We start from the raw sequence: 20,631 nt of genomic DNA, 5'->3' as shown, positions 1-20,631 counted from the left end.
AAGTGAAATAATAATGTACACCAAATGTATCCTTTTTGGCGAATGCCTGATTAAAGGGGAAATAATTCTTCTCCTAAGGAATCATTTGGACTAAAATAAATGAGATTTCTTATATCTTTACCGAATCTCATACTAAATCCTACAAGTTTACTTGCCTTTAGCAGTGTAACGCTTTTGTCTTTATATGTTTATCCATTATCAGCAAATTAACCCCATTCAAACATTGAGTTCACCTCTGTTTCCCTTAAGCGAAATGAAAGTATTTCATCAGAAACGTATCAGAACCTTCCTTGAAGCCTGGAGTAAAATCCATACCGCTCCAGAAACCGTCGACACAGCAATACTCTCTCTCCATTGACACCGAAGTTTGTTCCAGTTTGGAATTGCAATGATTGCAACGTTAGCAGTCGTAAACTATCCGTTAATGCACTTGGAATAAGTTTCTTCCACATCTTGCTTGTCCCTGCCCCACAGCCACACTGAGTGTAGAATGTAAAACATAAATCCACATCATAAACTGGATGAAATGAATCGAAGAAAGTGAACTTGTGGTTCGGCAAGGAAGATGCCAGTTGCATCCTGTGGTGTGACAGTGTGAATGATACCAAAGGTAAAAGTAATTTACACTTCAATTTAAAGTTCACCCAGCTGGGATATGATCGGCCACAAGAACTTCCTGCTGTAGGGGATTTCCCTTGTGCTCGATTTAGAGATCATCGCTTAAAAGGTTCGTTGTGTTGGAGGGAAAAATGCAGATGCTTAATTGCGTATTATTATTCTTTTTCGAGAATTTCGAGAATTATTCTTTAGGGACAGTATTCTATAATTTGGTGTGAGCATTCCATTGTGTGCCATTTACTGGTTGATAAAATGATTAAGATAATGCAGTAGTCATGTGGTTTGTAAAGGGTCAGTTAATAATGAACTGTATATGTGTGTATATTTACCTACTAGAATCTTGCTTTTATCTCTTTAATTGCCTTTTTTATTACCTAGAATCGATTGAGACAGGTGATAGAAAATATCATAAGCAATTTTGTAGCGAGAGTGAAAGAGGGCAGGAGAAATGATACAAACTCCACCAAAAAACACGATTACAAAAAGGAAACCCATAATAAAATCTGGTCAGACCTTCTCTTACAAGGTGCTTAAACGCAAATTTATGATCAATTCAAACGAGCACACCAGCGTGCCGGGAACCAGAAACAAGTGGACCTAACGCCACGGGGCAACCACCGCATTTTATCGTCTACGACATTAAACATAATGTTTATCTTCCCTTGACCAGTGTCCCTTGCCCAGTGTTTTTTTGGTGTATGTGTGTGGGGCCAGTTTTCCTCTCGCTCCACACAGCAAGGCAGGTTAAAGCGTGAAGCTTTGACCCTCGCAAAGTCCTTAGGGAGGAAACGATTCGATGGGGAGAGTGCCACCCACACTTCTTCCCTTAGGGGAGGGCATAGTAAAAGCGATAAAAAATATGCTCCCGCAAATGGAAAGTTTACGAGCGCAAATGAGCTTGCCCATTTGCTCATCATTAATAAATTATCGCACGCCCGCCGGCTACTCCCGGTGTTGGTGCGGGTGCGATGAGATGGTTGCCAGTGAGGGATGTGTTCCTTGTACAGTACGATGAACCTTGGAAGCATGTGCGTGTAACCAACAATGCCGAGTACATGTTAAAGTCGTTCCTTAGTGGGAGCTTTTTTTGGAACTGAACCTAACAAATCTTTTTACGCAAGATTTCATTGACCTCTATTGCGTAGGGGCGTTTAATGAAATGATGCCAAGAAGTAAAAAAAGGACAGTGACGTATTGCGCGTTTTGTTCTTCCCTTTTGAGGACGACGCAGTAATTTCCCACGGGGTAGCGACGCTACTTTCTCGCCCTGATTCTGTGTGAGGCAATGCCACTCTTTCCAACGTCTTTCTTAGCTTTTCCGCTACTTGCCGTCGTCAGTCAGTCAAAGCGTGACGAAATGGTTACGCCCGAGCACAGGATAATAAATATTTTATTTCCAATCATTTCTCAATTAAGCCGGCTTGACTGTGATTTGATGACAGCCGCGCCAGATGGGCAAGTACTTTTGCCGGATCGGAAGCGGTAGCAGATTGGGCTTTAAGAATCGTTACCATCAGCATCGTAGGTTTGACGGGAGGGAATGAAGCGAGTCTTAAACCTGTTAACGTTGAACCCTAGGGGGCAATTGTCATGTTGAATTGAAATAAAACTGAAACGATGAATTTACGATGTAAAAAAAGGATAAAATGGTGCAATGAAATGCATATTGCATAGATTGGGGCGGAGTTTTGCGTGGGAACGCCTAGAGTTATGCAAATATTAGACATTTTACATTTCTTTGTGATTAAGGAAACTGGCTAAACATTCTCTTTACCCTTCTATAATTCTAAATAAGTACAAAAAAGTACATAAAACACGAAAAACGGAATAATATTTTTGACACCAATCCTAACGCATTACTGTAACGTTCACGAAGATATCTCACACGTTAACCGCACGAAAATAAACACTCCCCAAACACGCTAGTGACGATCTAATCTGGCTTTATAGAGTCAAAACCACGTTGACGTACTCTTGCATCATCCCGTGCAACGGCACAGGTAGGCAAACATTCGCCCACCACGATTCCTACCGCTTGTCGGCTATTTGTATATTCAAAACAATTTTCGCACAAAATGCGTGCCCACGTGCGGTGTTTGCCCGGTGCGGCGAGCTGCGTTATAGCCCGGACACTCCGGGTTTCGCACTTTTCGACTGCCGACGACTTCTTCGCCGAACCGGAACAATGTTTATGCTAATGTTTTCAACGTGCAGCCCGGGTTTAGCCCGCGCTGAAGCGTCAGAATGTGTGTAAACGGTGGCAGACATGCTGGTCTGAATGTTTCCCACGAGCGTGGTTAATGTGTGTGTGTGTGTGTGTGTGTGTCTGTGAGTATATGTGAATGCGTGTATAGTTTTAGAATATCTACCATTTCTACGACCCGAGTCCGAGGGACGGTACAGGACACACTGCGGGCCAGATTATGTGGCAAAGAATACATGTGAGAATGTAAACAGACCGAAATAAAAACCGCTTCCCAGGGATGATGACGTCGGCTCAAAATCGGGCGCTTTTGCACCTGTTTCTCGCCTTAGTGCTGGAGGAACTGGCCTTTTGGGAGGTAATATTCTACGCTCGGTATGGTGGATATGGGGCGCTCTACAGCGCTTTGCATATCATTTTAGAACCGCTGTGGCTGTCGGGTGTTTTTTCGGCTAAGGATCTCAGTTAATTCCAGCACCAGCTGCAAAGCAAGACACCGTCTGCCAGCCAACCGGCAGCCTGGCAGGATGGAAATAACAATAAATGAAATGAAAATTGTCATTGTTATTGGTAAGCGTGGGGTGGGGTGGTACACACGCGTGGGAGCGTTCATTTTTTTTTTTTTTCGTTCTGCAACGTTTTCCCATTTTCCTTTAGCGCGACGCCAGGTTGACCCGAGCAAGTAATATCCGGTGACCAGCTGTAACGGGCACGGGGAGCGAAACGCAAATTGAAATTATGCCCGAGAGTATTTGAACGGTTTACTTTCGTGCCTTTTATTACCCATGCCGAGTGCTGGAATGCTTGAGTGGAAACGTTCGAGGAATTTGGCGGGACTTATAAAAAATCATTTCTTCATTCCCATTCCCTTTTCGCCCGTCGCATTGAGCTGCAAAAATGTTTTCACATTTATTGTGTCGATTTGAGAATAAAGAAGTGTGCTCGTTCGTTCGCTTGTGGTAAACCGTTACAAAGGAGGAAAATTAAAATCAGGGATTTTTTTATGGCGGGAACGGATATAGCAGCGGAAGTGAATGCTTGTATGTTCAATACAGCAGGAAATGCAGATGTTGGAAATAGAAGCGGTCGTTAGGATTGTCGAGTTTTTGAAGAACGTTTTTTAAAGTAATTTTCAAATTTTGATTGAAACTAGAAGAATATTTTAAATGATCCTGTATATTTCATTTTAATCGCAAAATGCACACAGTCCCAACTTCAAACTCAACTAAAGCCATTCCTTTCTAAAGCATTGCTCTACATATACACACACTTTAATCCTGCTCTGCAAAAATCACGAAAAAGCTTTGCCAAACCCATGCATTATTCCGCTCACTTTGCATTTCCCGCCGCTTTACAACAGTTGATTAAAATGCAACAAAACAAATCCGCAAACCACCAGGACCAGGAGCATTTAGCTGCTAAAGAAAAAGCGACCCCTTGCACGAGTGTTTGTAAACACTTGCCAGCAAGAAAGAGATTCAAATACGACTTCATTTCGCTTTCCAACGGAATGCCACAATATGCACAATTCCACTGTTGATCTGCATGCGGGTTGTTGGCTTCTGTTTCTGTTCAGGCTGAATGCAAGACCAAGAGAACGATAATTCATGTACACAAAAACTCAGCCAGAGCTCGTGCGAGCAGCAGTGTGGGACCATATGTGCAAGCTAACGTCAGTGGAAGCACCGGCAGCGATTTGACATGTCGCTGAATTTAATATTTCTCATAATTCAACCAGCCGGCCTGCATGCCGTACGTACGCCAGCAAAAAGCTCGCTGTAAATTACTTCTCCACTCAAAGCCAGCGAACGGCTCAATTTTTCATCTCGAGAAGCTCCGGAGAGACTCCGGAGCGGCTCTAATTCCTCGGATCATGTCCAACCCGCATCGCACCACGCGTTGCCATACGTGCCCTTGTGTGTGTGTGCCTGTAAAATCCCTTCGGACTGTGTTGGCTGTACCGGTTTTTAATATCTGATTCTTCTCCCCGTTCCTTTATTTGCAGGTGATGCCGTGCTCGCGGGAAGTGTGCATGGGAAGCGTGATGACACCGCACCTCGTCGGTACGGAAGCGCGCAAATCGGAAATAGTGCAGCAGCATGCGAAGGACTTTCTCGATCAGTACTATTCATCTATCCGACGGTACGTACCGGGCTTATTCGATTTGCTTCACCGTAGAGCTGTAACCGGAAAAGTCGTTAAAGTCGTTCGATGAAACGTTGTGCGCCTAAAGTTAGGCTAGACGCATTACATTATCGCACTAAGCGTGTGGAGCGGAACCAGTTTTCCCCTTTTTTGTTTCGGTTTGCAAACGGCCTCAGCATCAATCATGCATATTCCGTGTTGGGTAGCGTAATTCAATTGTATCTTCCCTCCTGTCAGAAAAATATTTGCCTTCCAATCTGTTTTTTCCCTACACACCACGCTCACATACCTGGTGAAGGTGCTACTGTGCTGTTGAGCCCGCATCGAACGAAACGAATGCTGCGTTAGGCATTTTTGTTTTAGAGGAGTGCCACCTTCACCTTGCAGTTTTGCGTGCTCCTTCCCATTCGGTGTGGCGTTAGTTCCGTTCCATATCCCTGCACGATGGTGGAACGATGCGCTTACCTTAAGTGTTACGTTCAGCCTCGTACTGCTTATTCGGCATCGTGCCTGTGAGTAAGAGTGAGCCTCGCACGTGAATGATATGATAAACATTCACGCTCACACTTAAACATAGCTCGGAGCGTTAGCAAAAAGAATGCTGAAGTGCAAACATATTGACAAACAGAGCGAAGGAAACGGATGATCATCGTGCTTTCCAACTCCCTGAGGGTTGCGCGAACAATCTCTCCCCTTATAAGAGCAAGAATCCACCACCGTACGTGAGCGTATCTCTTATTGAATCTTTCGCAGTGTGGGTTGAGTTAAAGAGAGCCCACAACGGAATATGTTTTCAAACACTACCAGCAATACAACCTTGGAAAGTCTCCCTATGGGATGAAGGTTCCCATATTCCTTGGGCGCCGTATGTAGGAAGTAAATCGTTGTCTAGCATGTGGCAAGGAGAGAAAACAGCAGTCCTTACTTTTGCTTCCTTTCTGTGTGTTTGCCTCTGTTTTCAGAAAGGATAATGTGTAGGACGACTTTTTTGCTTTCATTTCTCTTCACGCTATCATGTGGGAGAAAAATGAGAGCCCTTCTGGGCGAAAGAGAATGTAGAAAGAAAGCAAACAAATGTGCACCATGGCAGGAGCTAATCCTCCGATTATAATGACAAACTTGTTTGATATGGTGACATTTAACTTACGTCACTGACGACCATTTGGGTGTGTGATGCATTTTTGCTCATTTGTCAGAAGATTGTTTCTAAAACTTTATGAATGAAATGAAACAGCTGAGTGATTTGTATTTATTTTATGCTTATTTGATTGTACGAAACAAATTACGCCTAAATGTATACATTCTGCATGACAACTTTGACCGAATTATGCATTTAAGGGATTAATTGTTCGTTTTATCAAGTTCAAATTAAAATACATCCTCTTATTGCATATGAAAGTTTTTTTTCATTACAATATTTTGGTTTGTTTGTGTGAAGCTCACTTTATCAGTGGATCGATCGAGAAACTTCATCTTTAACGCTCTTTCGCTAAACTTGCCACTTGCAAACTTTGGTATGTAAATGTACCCAAAAACTTCTCAAACTACAAGCAAACTTTAGCCATACAATTCCCACCAGGCTCAACTCATTGTGGAAGTGTTTTGAATACGTTGCATCCATCGAAAACCACCGAACAGCACCATCTGGTGAGCGCGCGGAACCAGTAACCGGGCCTTAACCACCTGCTCATTAGCGTGTCCAATGCAGCATGCTCTCTAGCCGGCAGCTAGATGCAGCCCATGGTGTACAAGTTCATGTTCGTCAACAAGCACGGTCGAACACACACACAGGCACAGACGCTTTCGGGTATGTGTCACCGAAACCAACCACCAAATGCATCAACGTAATGATGCGCCGTTCTCCCGTAAACTTTCCTAACGCAGCCCACACACTCGTTATGAACCGCGGCCCGACACTTTACGCACGCAGCACGTTAGAACGATGGAGGAAATTTTCTCTGCCGATGCGTTCAGACGTCTTAGCATTAGCGGAACGTCATTTACACATCGACCTCCCCGGAAACGAAATGTGCTTGTGCCGTACAGCGTATGATGATGATGGTACGGTAGCACTTTGAGGTCATGGTGCCAGAATGGGCGGCAAAGGCAAAGGAGGGGAGGGAAATAATTACAAGCGCGTTCGTTTCGGAAATGGCAGTTTGCAATTGAATGGAGGAGTTTGATCAAGGAGTGCTCTTCGGGATGTATGCAAGTGTGGGTGAATGGAAATAGGGTCAGACTAATCGTGACGCCTCTCTACGGGACGGCCGATGATCAGTTGAACGACTACTGTTTGGTTATGGATGGAATTATCGCACGTTGTATTTGTACTACGCTGAGTGAGCGGGTGTCCTAAAGCTTGAGGGTTGAGCTTTGTGTCAACTGAATACCAATTCTAATACGTGATGATTTTAATTAATGCGTCAATTTCGCCACGTTCCATAAGGTAATGCTTGTTTAATAAATGAACTATTGTGTGGTTAAATACTTTAAATTATTGAAGATGACTCAACTAATGTCAGTAAAAGTTAACGATAAAATAAAATAAACCAGTTAAGTTATTGTAGAATTAATCCTTGTGTGTCCTCGAAGGCTTTGATGCGCCTAAAGGTATGCAAATATACCTTACAATGCAAATTAATCCTATTTATTATGATGGGCGAATATTCCTTCATGGATAGTTTCAATTCCTCATTTACTTAAAAACACCCCTTTCTTTTCTATCCTTTGCTGTCACATTCCTTCGAAACGTATTTTTATTTGTACTCTAAGCTGCACTTAACCTCGACTATCCTTCCGTGTGCCAAACAAAGCGCACCTAGCATGTGCTTGACGTAAAAGAAATGCAAGGGAAAAACTGCATAAAGATAGCATCACTGCTAAAGTGCACATCAAACAATGTGCAATTTGCATGGTAATTGCAAGGAAACGTATGTCGATTGCAACGGGAATGCTTTCGCAGCACTGCACTTTTGTGTGGAGAGAATGGTCCCAAAAGACATCGTCGAATCTCTGTACCTGCATTGATCGATCGACACAGTATGTTTTTCGAGCAGCGCTGCGATTTCTTTTATTTCAAAAGACCTTGCGAAGAGGTTTCTCCGCTGGAATGCAAAAAGAGGAAATGTATTTTTTTAAAGAAATAAAAGCATTTCACTCTCATTCGCGCTATTTCAAATAGCGTGGAAACTAGAACGTATTGAGGGCCGAACGCGATGAAATAGTTTATCTGACATGTGTCATATTGGAATAAGCATTTCCGTGCCGAATGATCGTGAATGAATCGTATTTGAGCCTTTCAAAAGCAACGCGTTTCTCGCAGTTCAATCGTTGCCATTAATCGTATGCAGCGTTTATTTGGTTGATTGAATAAATGCAGTCGAACGACAGCATCATCCGTAACGAAAGTTTTGTCGATGTGCTTTGAAACAGGAAGCAAAGAGTTTCCCGAGAGTTGATTGAATTAGTTCAGTTTATTTTATTTCAAAGAAATAAGCTGTGATTGAGGTATGAATCATTTTCATAGAAAAGTATCGTAAATCGTTTAAAAGTTAACGAAATTTTACCCAGAATATCTTACCATGTTTGTAGCATTAAATGTAGGGGTTGATGTAGGGCTGGAGACAACGTAACCTTACACACCCTCAATGTGCGCTCTGAATCCCTCAAAATCTCGCAACACCAGACAAAACAACAAAGAATCGATTTTCGAACGGACAACGAAACAAATTGATTATCAAACACCAGCATTCAGATCCGTCCCGTACGTGGGTCCATTGTTTAAGTCGAGCTAATGTCGATAAAGAGCCAGGCTTCGAGTGGATAAAGCCACTCACCGGCAAGCCAAGTCGTGCCAAGGGGATGGTTGGAACAGTATCGGTTGATTTCTTCATCTCTGCCACATTCAATATTCGAACCACGTTTAATGTTACCGTAAAGTTGCGTTGTGCCTGTGTGAGTTAGTCTGGCATCGGGTTTACTCCAAACGGGGAAAAGGAAAATAGAGGTGTACTGGAGGGGAATTAATTTTCATTGATCGTCTCGGCAAGCGTTCGAGCTTCTGGCGTTGTAAGCTGGAGAGGACTAAATCGAACTCAATTGTAAGTTGCAATGTATATAATATTAAATCTTTGAACAAAGTCCCCTTTTTGTTGTGTATGTAGGCGAGTAAAGTGAAAGTGAAAAACACTCATACAAAAACAAAATACAATCATACAAGGTACTCTTCACTCCTTGAGTTACACGATTTACTGGAGCGTAAGTGCTACAGCTACTTCCGACAGCCTTTAATTTTCTTCATTTGCAGTACTTTTACTCTAAAGCACCATACAAACACACACACATAATCGAATGGCCAATAAATCACACCTGTGTCGACCTTCCGATCGATTACAGCAGCAAGCCAGGGACCTTTTATTTTCGCTCTGGTTTGTTGTGTGATTTTGTCCATTCCATTCATTGTTGCTCAGCGATTGAGATTCGGCTTGACGTGGAAAGAGTTCGCTTTGTTGTGCTCACGGCACGTTGCTGTACACTGGTAAAGGTTCCTCCGACCGAGCAAACCCAATAGAATTTATTTACTCCCGTTCGCTGGTGGGCGATTGGGAAAATATTTGCTTTTGACACACCTCAACTACTGGGACAGCCAGTGGTACGGATTGTGGTTTGTTAATAAATGATTTCATTTCATTTGCCGTGCTGTGTTTAACCGCAAACAGTTGGGCTCGTTGGGGCGAAAAAGTTGGACATTGGTCATAATTTTAATTTTATTTGCACAAGAAAGCAATTTTCCCCCAAAATTGACCCAATTTTATTTGGATTCGTTTTCAATATATTAATAAACCAAACAAGGTTTTTGCAAAATAATGTGCAAGTAATGAAATCGTAACGTTACGAAATGAGACGAATCCTTGCATATATCGCCGTACACACGAACCGGAATGCAAACACAAATTGTCTGTGACAAATGCTTTACAAAAAGGTTGCACCGCATTCTTACACTTCGTGTATGCGTTATCATCATGGCTGACTGGCTTTCGATTGGTCTCCGGTGCGCTCTGTTTGCTTTGTTTGGAATTGTGCTTTCCCGAAAAAGTCCCACCTGACTGGCTGGTTGCTACCTTCCAAATAAATTTCCCACCAGTGATCCGTACCGACCCGAGCAAAAAAAAGAGATGCGATACAGGATTTACGACACTGGTGGACAGTATTCGTTATTCTTCTGTCGTTTCCGCAGCTCACCAACCTGTCACCGATGGGGTTAGGACGAAATCCACCTCAGGATGAAGGTATTTTCCGACCTTCGTTTTGTGGTGGTGTTTCGTCTTATTATTTTTATTTGTTGTGAATTGTTGGCACGACGTTGGTGAGGACGGTCAAAAGGGCACCGTGAAAAGGTATCGAATGTATAACTGTCGGTATTTTGTACAAATTTCACAAGGAGGATGCAATGTTCACGGTATTGAATGGAATTTGTACCCTTTTGCGCTTGGTACGCTTTGCTTGGTACAGGGTTGGTGAAGGGACCATGAAATGTTGTAATTCTTTCGACGGGCGCATCAAACAACTCTCTGAGGCCAATTGATAGGTATTTGCTTTATATTTTGATTTATAGTTATTGCTGTTGAATGCGTGGCAAAGGGTTATATGCTTTCGTACATATCTTATGGAGCATTATCCATTTGTAAGTTCTTTCTATGTTCAACTTCGTTTTACGTGAAAAGGCTGTTAAAAGAATGAGCCATTCATATTCATGAACAATTCTATTTCCCAGTTGCAATCCTATTATTTTCTGGCATTCTTTTCCATTTACTCCCCTAAGCATTCTTCGTGTATTGAAAGCATTCCTGTTCGAAACCCCCATCCTCGTTTATGTGCTACACTTTTCAGTTTTGTTCCAATAAAACGTTTCATGTTAAAAAAATAGCAGTGTTTTCCACAGACACATCTGATTGCTTGTTGGCAAACTGTTGAATTGTCGATATGGATTTATAACGGCTTAACAACATGTAATCTGCTCAATGTATGTCACTCAGGCTTGGCAGTACTGATGGGATCAATTGAATTTAAATAAAGCTTCTTATTGTACTATCCTTAGGGATCGTCAGGCAACTAGTTCTACGTAAGATTAAATTGTAATGAATTTTGTATTCAAAGTTTGGAGAATTCAGTGAAAAATCGAGATCCCTTCAAACGTACATTGAGTAGAATTAAACTACCAGCTTATTATTTAAATATTGTAACGCGTGCTGCATAACTTTAGGCGTTTGATTTTGTCTATTTACCGCTCTAAATATATTATTGAATATTTATACTGACGTGAGATAACATAGAAACAGCAAAAATGTTAACCTATAATTGTTAATTGTAACGCTAACGGGCTACTTGAACCGAACAATCACAAACGATTTTATGCAACAAGTTTTGTAATGCCATTAAACAGAATGGGCAATCAATTCACAGGAAAGCGTGTACCGTGCCCTGCACTGTTGGCTATCGTTCACGGTCTAATGAAGGCAGTAAATAGAATTTTTCTCGCTTCCTCTATCTACGGGATGGCTGGGGAAAGTGGAAGTGCTGGCAGCATCAACCATTACTACTAGCATAATATTATTTTCCACGTTCCACTGGCTCCCCCGGCACATTAATTCAATTTGCAATCGTTTGCAACCGTTGGCAGCATTCGAACGCACGCTGTGCTGCGCTAATTTCATGGAGTGTGAAGCATCAGAAAAACTGCCGACTGATTATGAATATTGCTACCGTTTGCTAATTAGCGTTTGGTGTTTCCCGCTTTGGCCGAATTTTTGCATCAAATCGGTGTAAAATTGTGTTGGAATTGATTTAAATTTGTTTGCCCACCGATGACGCAGCACAGGCACATCATGCCTGCAAAGCAGGAAAAACATAAACTGTTTACAAAAATACGCAGCTAGCAGTGAGCAAACATGTATCTATCGTTGCGCAAAATAATCAGAATAAAATATAAAAAAAACTTGATTTATCAAAACAGCCTCCATAGCGATGGAAACCGTTGCGAATGAATTGAGCACCATTACGGTCAAGCTTGCTCAAAGTAAGCAGTGCAAACTCGTTACAACTTGTAAATGAGCTTTCTTTTTCGTTTGGCGATGTTTTACGCAGCACTGAGGCTTTTTCCCAGCTGTTCGTGTTTTATCCTAGTAGGCCAAGTGAAGAATATTTACCGCAAAAGTTTGTTTGTCGCGCAAAGAAATCGCATGCCGAAGCAATGCTATGGATGGAAAATAAATCATGCTTTTAAATTCAGAGTAGTTATTCTGACTGCCATGGAAAAAAAACAATAAAATGCATGAGTTTGCAGAAAAATAAATGCAAATACAGATTTTGTGCATTTAGAAATTCGTCCAGATGAGACTGTATCGTTTGGATTATTTTCTTTTATTGTGTTATGCAAAGAGTTTTAAATTGAAAACAATATTTTCGTGAGTGGGCAGCTTACAAGAAATCCACAAAATATTCAATAAATATTTATCGATGGGATTTGTTTACAGTGGACATGTAAATTGCGTTCAGTCAGGTGTACAAAGAGATCTATGACCCTGTCTTTTTTACGCAACCATTATTTACATTCCAACTGTGATTGAAAACCCATTTAAGCCACTAATCGGACAACTGAAATGGCGCTAAAGCGTACAAATCGTCATTGGCCAACTTACCGCCCCAAAAGCCCAAAACCACAACCACGTGCGTGTAAATTTGTCGGTCAATTGTTTGGCTGAACTGGCAACGGTTAGAATCACATTTGTCAGTAACAATTAAGCCCAGAACCTCACGCTTACATTGATCGAAGGACGGAAAAGGGGTTGCAGCAGATACGAACGCGGTGTCCTTTCCCAGCCACCGGTTGATTGTGAATCAATTGCTGGCGGTGTTCCGGTTTGCACTGTGTTTGTGTGTGTGTATGACCAATTCACTCCAGAGGACACCGCAAAAGTTGTTCACACTTTCGGAAAAGCGTCCCGATATGCGGCTCGGTGCTTGTGGTGCTGTGCATCGGCAGCACTCTGCGTGTCTGCGAAGGGAACGGAAATAAATCCCAGCTCCCGTAATGGAATGGCCGGATTAAAATGTTATCATACCGGTACCGGTGCTCGATGGGTTTGGGAGAGGAAAACAACACGGAATGCATTTCGGTTGCAAAAGCTACGAGGTGGTACACCGATTGGTTGCAAAGGCGGGGGTATATTTAGAGCTGTTTGAATTGCTTGCAGTTCAAGTGTTGTGGTGTACGTTTTTATTTTTTTGTGCGGTTTAAAAGGCGTGAATAATTCCATCAGCTACTGTAACCGAGCTTGGTGTTTCGGGCTGTAGGGTTGAGTTTACATTTCGAAGCGGATTATATTTGTTTGCTGCGACTGCAATATTAATATCGGTTCAGCACAGGTAAACGAATTACTCGATAGAAGGCACACAAATTGAGTGAAACATTAAGCCCGTACTGGCGTAACGAAGCATGTGATTCGTTTAATGGCTTCATTTCCGGGCTGTGCTTTTTTTAGACTTCCTCCACTCGGAATGACACGCAAATTTATCATTCACTAAATACCGGAAAATTAGTTGCAACAGTCAACATTTACAAAGCCGGGGGGTGGTGTGTTTAAAAAAGTGTGGCCGGTATTTTTTTACCTACCCCCAGGTGAGTGGGTTATTTTCCTTCCATACGGATGCACGCTCTAATTAGTGGGTTAATGATGGTACCCCCGAAAGCTCCCGGATAATGTTGCCACATCGTTCGTTTTTTTTTGTAAATCTCCTCCAAACAAAATGCAGCAAACCACCATGCTGGTATAGTTTGGTACACTGTCTGTGGGCTGTTGTTTTATTTTCTTCTCCTGTTTGTTGCAACCAATGTAAACGAAGGAAGATAAATAAACTTCACTGTACGTGAAGTGCTTCGGGGGGCATCAGAAAAATCGTGCAAAGCAAGTATAAGGGAGCATTTGTTCGTGTAAAGGATAAGGAAGCATCAACAGGAAAAAAAAACCATGTTCAGTGCGGTAATGTAAAATAACCGAGAGCTATAGGGGTTTGCCAGCACACACAGGACTGCAGAGCGATGGTGGTAATTATCCGGCACGAAAGTATCTCAGGAGATAGCACTAAGCCTTGCTATTACTACCATAGTGCATCACGGATGCAGGGAAGCTGACAGATGGGTTCAGATTATGTGGATGGTACTTATTATTGTATCATTCTGTAGAAGAAGAATCCTTAAAGATTCTGAATCATCTATGAAATAGAAATAAGCATAAATCCGTAATAGCGCCTAAATGTATGCTCATAATTTGTTTTTAAACGCCGAAAAGTATGCAATTTGAGATACTCTATACCATTTTTATAATTTTAATAAGGCATCAGCAATATTTTTAAATGTTTGCTCATGAATCACTTCAATTTACTTAATCTCCGAAGAAAAAGAGCCTCAATTTGTTTACAGATGGCATACTATTTTAAAATTATCACAAATTGTTTACCACAAACATACACATCCTCATAAACGTTACTATCGACCTTCTAATTAAAGCAACTGTCTTGGCATGGCCGACGGAATAGCATCATTTGGATTACGCATGGCCAGAGTTACACATCATTAGCCAGAGTAAGCGGTTTCCCGCTTCCCCTTTTCCCCCAAAACGCTACAACAATCATTAACAAATCATCATCATTAGCTGCAATTGTTATGTTGGTCGTGTCGCTGCAACAAAGCAGTGTAATATACCGGATCCATTACACGCCGACCGTACAATAAGACCGAGCGGTGCGTGCGTCCTAACGACAAACTTAACCCTCTACCCTGTGCGTTCGTTTGCACGATTGCAGACATCGCAATGTACACTACCATCGGCTCAATTACATCCGGCACGAAGATGGTGGCCGTCCGTCCACTCTACAGTAGGCACTACATGGCCCACGCACTTCATCCCTCCCCCAAAAAAAGGAACGCTGTCTTTTAGAGCGTGTAAACGTGACACAGACCATCCGGGCGGGTCTGTGTGCAGTAGGCAAAACATTCCCACGACCCATAAGAAAACCCGACCTGATCGTCCCCGAGGTGGGAATTGTCGGGCCAGATCTTCACCGAGATTTAATCAGAGCCGAGAAAATTGCATACGCAAGCATGAAGGTTGTAACGTAAAGGCGACAGTATGGTGCGACCCTAGGCCCTAGCGATGCTGGTTCAGCTAGTAGCAAACGCCTGAATGTAGGCTTTTCGCGCGCTGTGCTTGCCGTTAAAGCTTGCTTCAGCATCGGCACCCTGTCGTAAACCTACCGTACAAATCCATTTGCCGTTCGCAATCGGCTCGGTGACAAATAAAAGCGAATGAACGTATCCCGTCGTTAGGTTTCGTTCGCACAGGCTGCCTCCCAATGGAACTTGGAAGGGATCGGTGGGAAGCGATCGAGCAGGACACATCACGGCAGACGTCATCGGGACGTTTCATTGCTCCGTGATGTGTGCCCTTTGATGGTGCTGATAGTTACGACTGTTGATGAGGAAATGACCTGTGCACTGGGTGGTCGACCCGGAACGCACATGCATTGTTGATGTGTTCGTTTTTCTACAGCACCCGTTTTCCTCTTCTGGACTGGTTGCAAACCGTTGCAAATATGCCTAGCTAAAGCTAGAATATGATGTGTACTCAATGCTAGAGTAGTATTTAGTTGTAGAAACACTTCTTAGTCGCTTTAGAGAGAAGAGCTCTTAAAGAAGACCACCCGAGAAAGGTTGCGTAAATGTTCACCTTGTGGGATAATTCCTACGTGTCCTTCTGACTTTGCAAGCTGTCTCAGCAATGGTCGGTTGGATTGTTCAAACGGCAAGATAGTGTTTGCCTTGTTTGTTTAGTAACATAGCTTGATAGGCATGATTAGATACAGAACCATACACAGGTAAAACTTCATCCAAAGAGTTATCCAGAAGTAACCTCTTCTAGTGGGTTTCTGCTTCAGTCAACAAGTTCTTAAGAAAATGCGACTCGTCAGCAGGAGCTGTTGAAATTGTTTATCGATAGTTGTGCTCAATGAAAGAGCAGTAGAAATCAGAAAGAAGCAGCAGATTTAAAGAGGTCAGATCAAATGAAAAAGCGCTTGTACAATCGAAAGAGTTACGTCGGCAAACAGTTTCCTCCCTTGATCAATGTCCGTGCTTTTCGTTTGCTTTCGAATCGGGTGGAAGCAAAGCGAAACCGCCACGACAAAGCGCTGTTGAACGATAATGACGTTTATAAAGCAAGTTAGCTGTAGCCATTGTCACTTTTGTTAGCTCTGCTTTGCTTCGTTCTCGTTTGCACAGAGCTTTCCGGTGGAAGAAAATTTCCTTCCAAGATGCAATTGATTGAAAGTTTGCCGATTAAGTTATGAACGGAACCATTTAAAGACGGTGAAGGCTACTTTGCTGCCCTTGTTTCAAGGAGAACACTTTACTTTTTCAACTGATATTGATTAAAGTTGTATTAAAAACTTGAAATATTTTATGTTTCAGTATGACTTAAAATCAAATTTGAGGCCATTTTTATCATCGCTTTCAATTTATCAAAAAACCTACCGAAACAACTACAACCGAGAACAAAGTCACAACACGGTGGCAATCAGCTAAATGAAAGCGATGACCCAAATACGAGCGCGCTAAAAACATAAAAGAAAACACGATGGTAAAAACTTTCAACAAATTATCTCTCACTTCCGACCGGCTCTTTTGGCTCGGTTCCGCACCGCTGAAAGTGACCCCAGCGGGCAAGAATTTAGTAAGCGAAGGAAAAATTATGCCAGATTTGTGCTGCTGCTGCGGGGGGGGATTAAGAAGCGGCGGGGGGATTAAGAAGCGGCATGGTTCGTGTGCTCGCGCTTAGCAAGCCACATTTAATCCGGTTCCTTCCTACAGTGTGCGGAAGAAAGCTGTGGGAAAAAGGCGTATCCCAACTAAATGGTACACAGATTTCTTCAATCTGTTCGCAAGATAGCAAACCAAAGTCATCTGCTAGCGCACTAAATTGTTCGAGATAACCAGCGAAATTACGAGGCACTTGCGCTTCCGTGCGGTCGTGCGGGTGTTTTCGTTGTTTTAACATTACGCTCGTTTTTCCTTCTTCTTCTTGTTTCGTTGTGCTTTTTTATTTACTATAAAGAAAAGGTTTCACCACAGCGCTGTAAGAGCAGAAGACGTTCTTTTTCTAACGTTTCTATCTAGGTTCGGTTTCGTTGGTTTCGAGTTACTTTCCTTGTACGAACGTGCCCTGTCGATCGCTTGCAGCACTAACCGCATCATCCTTTCTTGTGCAATCGTTCTTTGCAGATTAAAATCACCGGCACACGACACGCGCTGGCAGCAGGTGCAGAAGGAGGTGGAAGCAACAGGCTCCTACCATCTGACGGAAACTGAGCTGATCTACGGTGCCAAGCTGGCCTGGCGCAATTCATCCCGGTGCATCGGACGGATACAGTGGTCCAAGCTGCAGGTATGTCACTCGGGGAGAAAGACACTCTTTTGATAAAGGCTTTCGTTTAAAAGAAAACAAAGATACACAGCACACAGAGGGTGGCTAATAACAAAAAAAGAGCTATCGCTTTCTTCTCGCAAGCGAAGCACAACAGTGTGACCAGAAGAAAACGCAAGCAAAAAAGACATCGACGGCGACAAAGCGACCGACAGAATCGCTCCGCATCGTTCTGCGTTGAAACCATACTCCCCCAGCGGACCCGGACAGAACTCGGGCTTGGTTGAGGGTGATAGTTAAAGTGATTAATTATTTAAATTGAGAGTCATAGTCCTTATGTAATTAGCGTACCCATGCTCCGTATCCTCCAGCCTTCCAGACGCCTACCAGAAAGTCCCACAGTGGAGACAGTTTCCCCTTCGCGCCAGCCAGGGAAGCTTACGCTTGAAAAGCTACAAAATGAACCAGAAGCAATGGAAGGAAATGAAAAGGAACAGAGAGACAGAGAGAGTGTGAAAAAAGAAAACCTCAAGCAAACAGCACGCGCCAAAAGTGTGCTCGATGCCAAGCGTCGTGTGCTAGTGGCTTGTGGTTCAAGGCGGAACAGCGGCAAGCCCAACAACAAGGGTGTAAATTAAATGATGAAGAAGGAAAAATTAAATTATTTTCATTATCGCCTGCCTTTGCTCGCTCTGGGGACTGTACCATGAGCGCGCACACACACACATACACATCTATTCTGCCCTTTTGAGAGAGTGTGTAGTGGGGGACGCAGAAAAGAATGGGAAGCGTAATTGGGTTCTTGAGGTGACGGAGAGCAGCTTGTAGCGGAACGGTGAAGAATGCAAAGCAATCTAAACGTTTTTGCTGTGGGAAGATAGGTTGCTCGAGAGGTTGTTTCTCTTGGGCGTTGCTACATACACTTTAGCATTTCCTGGCTGGTTGGCCTTGCGTTCACGCAACCGTGTTGTGGCGTTGGTTGCGTATGAGCAATTAATCATGCAAGTGCACTACGCTAGTGGCATGGAGTACATAGTTTCCATTGCTCGATTTAAATGATCTTTATGATCAAGAGAGAGAGAGAAACGAGCCAAGGCTACGATGAAGTTGCACATTCGTTTTAATTGGTTTGTTTATTAAAAATTAATCGCGCATGATTGTAACGGACTGTAGCGCGTTCATGCGATATGAATGGAGGCGCCAAGCTTTTCGTACCGACGGTGAAGTACTAGGCGCTTCCATGTACTTCCATTTACTTTCTCTCATTAGAATGCTGCATGGTGCAAGGAATGAGTGCAGAGTGCTTAAAATTGCAGTTTGTTTTAATTATTGGGGATTATTTGAAATGAAATGGGGACTTACACAGCAATATGAACGGGGATGCTATACGAGGAGAAAGTAATAATCATAAATATCTGCATTCTTCTGAGAAAAGATTGGAAAAATGAAGCTTACTTCACCTCCACTTGATCAGCATTCTTGATTGCCCACCTTTTAAAGGGTTTAATTTAAATAACTCTTTTGCCAATATTAGCATAGGAATTCTTATTTACTGGAGAAAACCACCCAACAGTGGTTTCTGGTCATAGTGAGATCCGGCTGTACATCTCCATAGAGTAGATGGTGTGGGATACTCATCTACTATTATTGGCCAATGGTCAGCGGTATGAACGGTTCATTTTCGGAAGCACTAGTAAAACGTCTACCATTTCATTGGTTAGATGCAGCATCGTAAAGCATTCTCTAACATAAATCTCTTCACCATTTAATTAAACTCACACTCGTTGGATGTTTGAGTACTTTTGAAGAAGCAAAATTCTATTCCGAAGCACCAGTATATGCAAGACTGTTTGGTTTACTATATTTTACACTCAGCTTCTCACTCACCTTTTCATCCCTCTTACACTGACCCTACAGGTCAGGTCTGAAAAGAGCCAAATGATCAAAGTTATGGAACCTAATTTTGTCCTTTACTGCAGTTGTACGTCTTCTTTTTTTTTCGTAACATCCTCAAGTAACCGAACTGCTGGAAATGACATGCCATGTAAATGGCTGGTGGTTACCTGCTTTTTGTATATGCCGTACTACCACCGTACGAATCTCTAGAACGAGGTAGGGCTGCGGTAAACACCTTCATTTTGAGGTACAGAGAGCAAGAGAGAATGAAAAAATAAATTCTTCTTACGCTCTAATGGCTTACTTTTGCGGAGTTTGTGTGTCACTGTGGCAGGAAAGATCCGGTTTTAATTTACATCCTCATAAGATAAACAGTTGGAAAATCGTTGCTAGAAGCGATTTAACTACGAGGTAGAATGGTGCTGGGAGGAGGGAACGTTACAAGCCAGCTGACCACCTGTAAATGTGAGCGCGTGTAGTGTTGGAAATGGTCCAATCTCAACCCACCGCAAAGAACAGATGGAAGCTTTCGAAGCGAAGAGGCTGGTCGTATTTCTTGATCCATTATTTTGCCCAGGGGTTTCGCTCGGACCAAGAAATCCTTTTGCGAAGGAAGCAGCTCCATGAAGCGGGGCATGAATCTAAGGGAAAACGGTAAAGGATTATCCGTGCAAATATGCGGCATCATCCCGTCTGTTACCGGTTGGTTTGGAAGGGGTTTTAAAGAGTTGCTGCGAAAAGGAACTTACAGAACCTAGACTGTGTTGATCACGAGTGCTGTGGATGCAAGCAAGATGTGAAGAGTTTTAGGGGAGATTGTTAGGATCTTATTCTTATTCACGTAAATGAAAGGTTGAACTACTGATATTGATTATGCAGGGCAATAAAGTTAGAGATTTCGTCCATAGAATTGATTATATTAATTAATCGCTCATCATTCTTACCTTATCTCAATATGGGTTAATTAAAAAGGCTCATCCATCATTTCATTGGATATTGATTTTGAAGTTTAAATCGTGTATGACTATTTCAACACAATTTTACAAATAAAATGAACAAATAATTGAGGTTATTGCGTTTATCTTCAACCTATGGAAACAATATTATACGACCTTTTTGTGTTTCAATCGCAAGACTTTTTTTGCCTCTCCTTTAATGCACCCTCGCTTAATTGGTTCGTTTCGCTTTACGCGAAACGGCAAACCATTTACATCGCAGCATCCCACAGCATCAAACGGCGATAGAACACCGCAATGCACTTTCGACATGTTCGATGAGCATGTTGCCGCAATT

General features: G+C 42.6%; 2 protein-coding genes across 5 annotated transcripts in view; both read left to right on the top strand.

Annotated features, from left to right (window-relative positions):
• Window positions 1–20,631, top strand: part of LOC120957279 (uncharacterized) — a 93,144-nt gene that overhangs the window by 16,975 nt on the left and 55,538 nt on the right. The window lies entirely within an intron of this gene.
• The window catches only part of LOC120957719 (nitric oxide synthase), an 85,217-nt gene that overhangs the window by 44,751 nt on the left and 19,835 nt on the right, over window positions 1–20,631 (top strand). For all 4 annotated transcript variants that reach the window (XM_040380062.2, XM_040380061.2, XM_049608526.1 and 1 more), the window contains exons 4-5: window positions 4,827–4,963; window positions 17,301–17,463. In XM_040380062.2, the coding sequence (XP_040235996.2) occupies window positions 4,827–4,963; window positions 17,301–17,463 (300 nt within the window). The remainder of the gene's footprint in view (window positions 1–4,826; window positions 4,964–17,300; window positions 17,464–20,631) is intronic.

This window comes from Anopheles coluzzii, chromosome 3 (assembly GCF_943734685.1).
Source record: "Anopheles coluzzii chromosome 3, AcolN3, whole genome shotgun sequence".
Taxonomy (NCBI): Eukaryota; Metazoa; Arthropoda; class Insecta; order Diptera; family Culicidae; genus Anopheles; species Anopheles coluzzii.
This window is presented reverse-complemented; position numbering and strand designations above follow the sequence as displayed.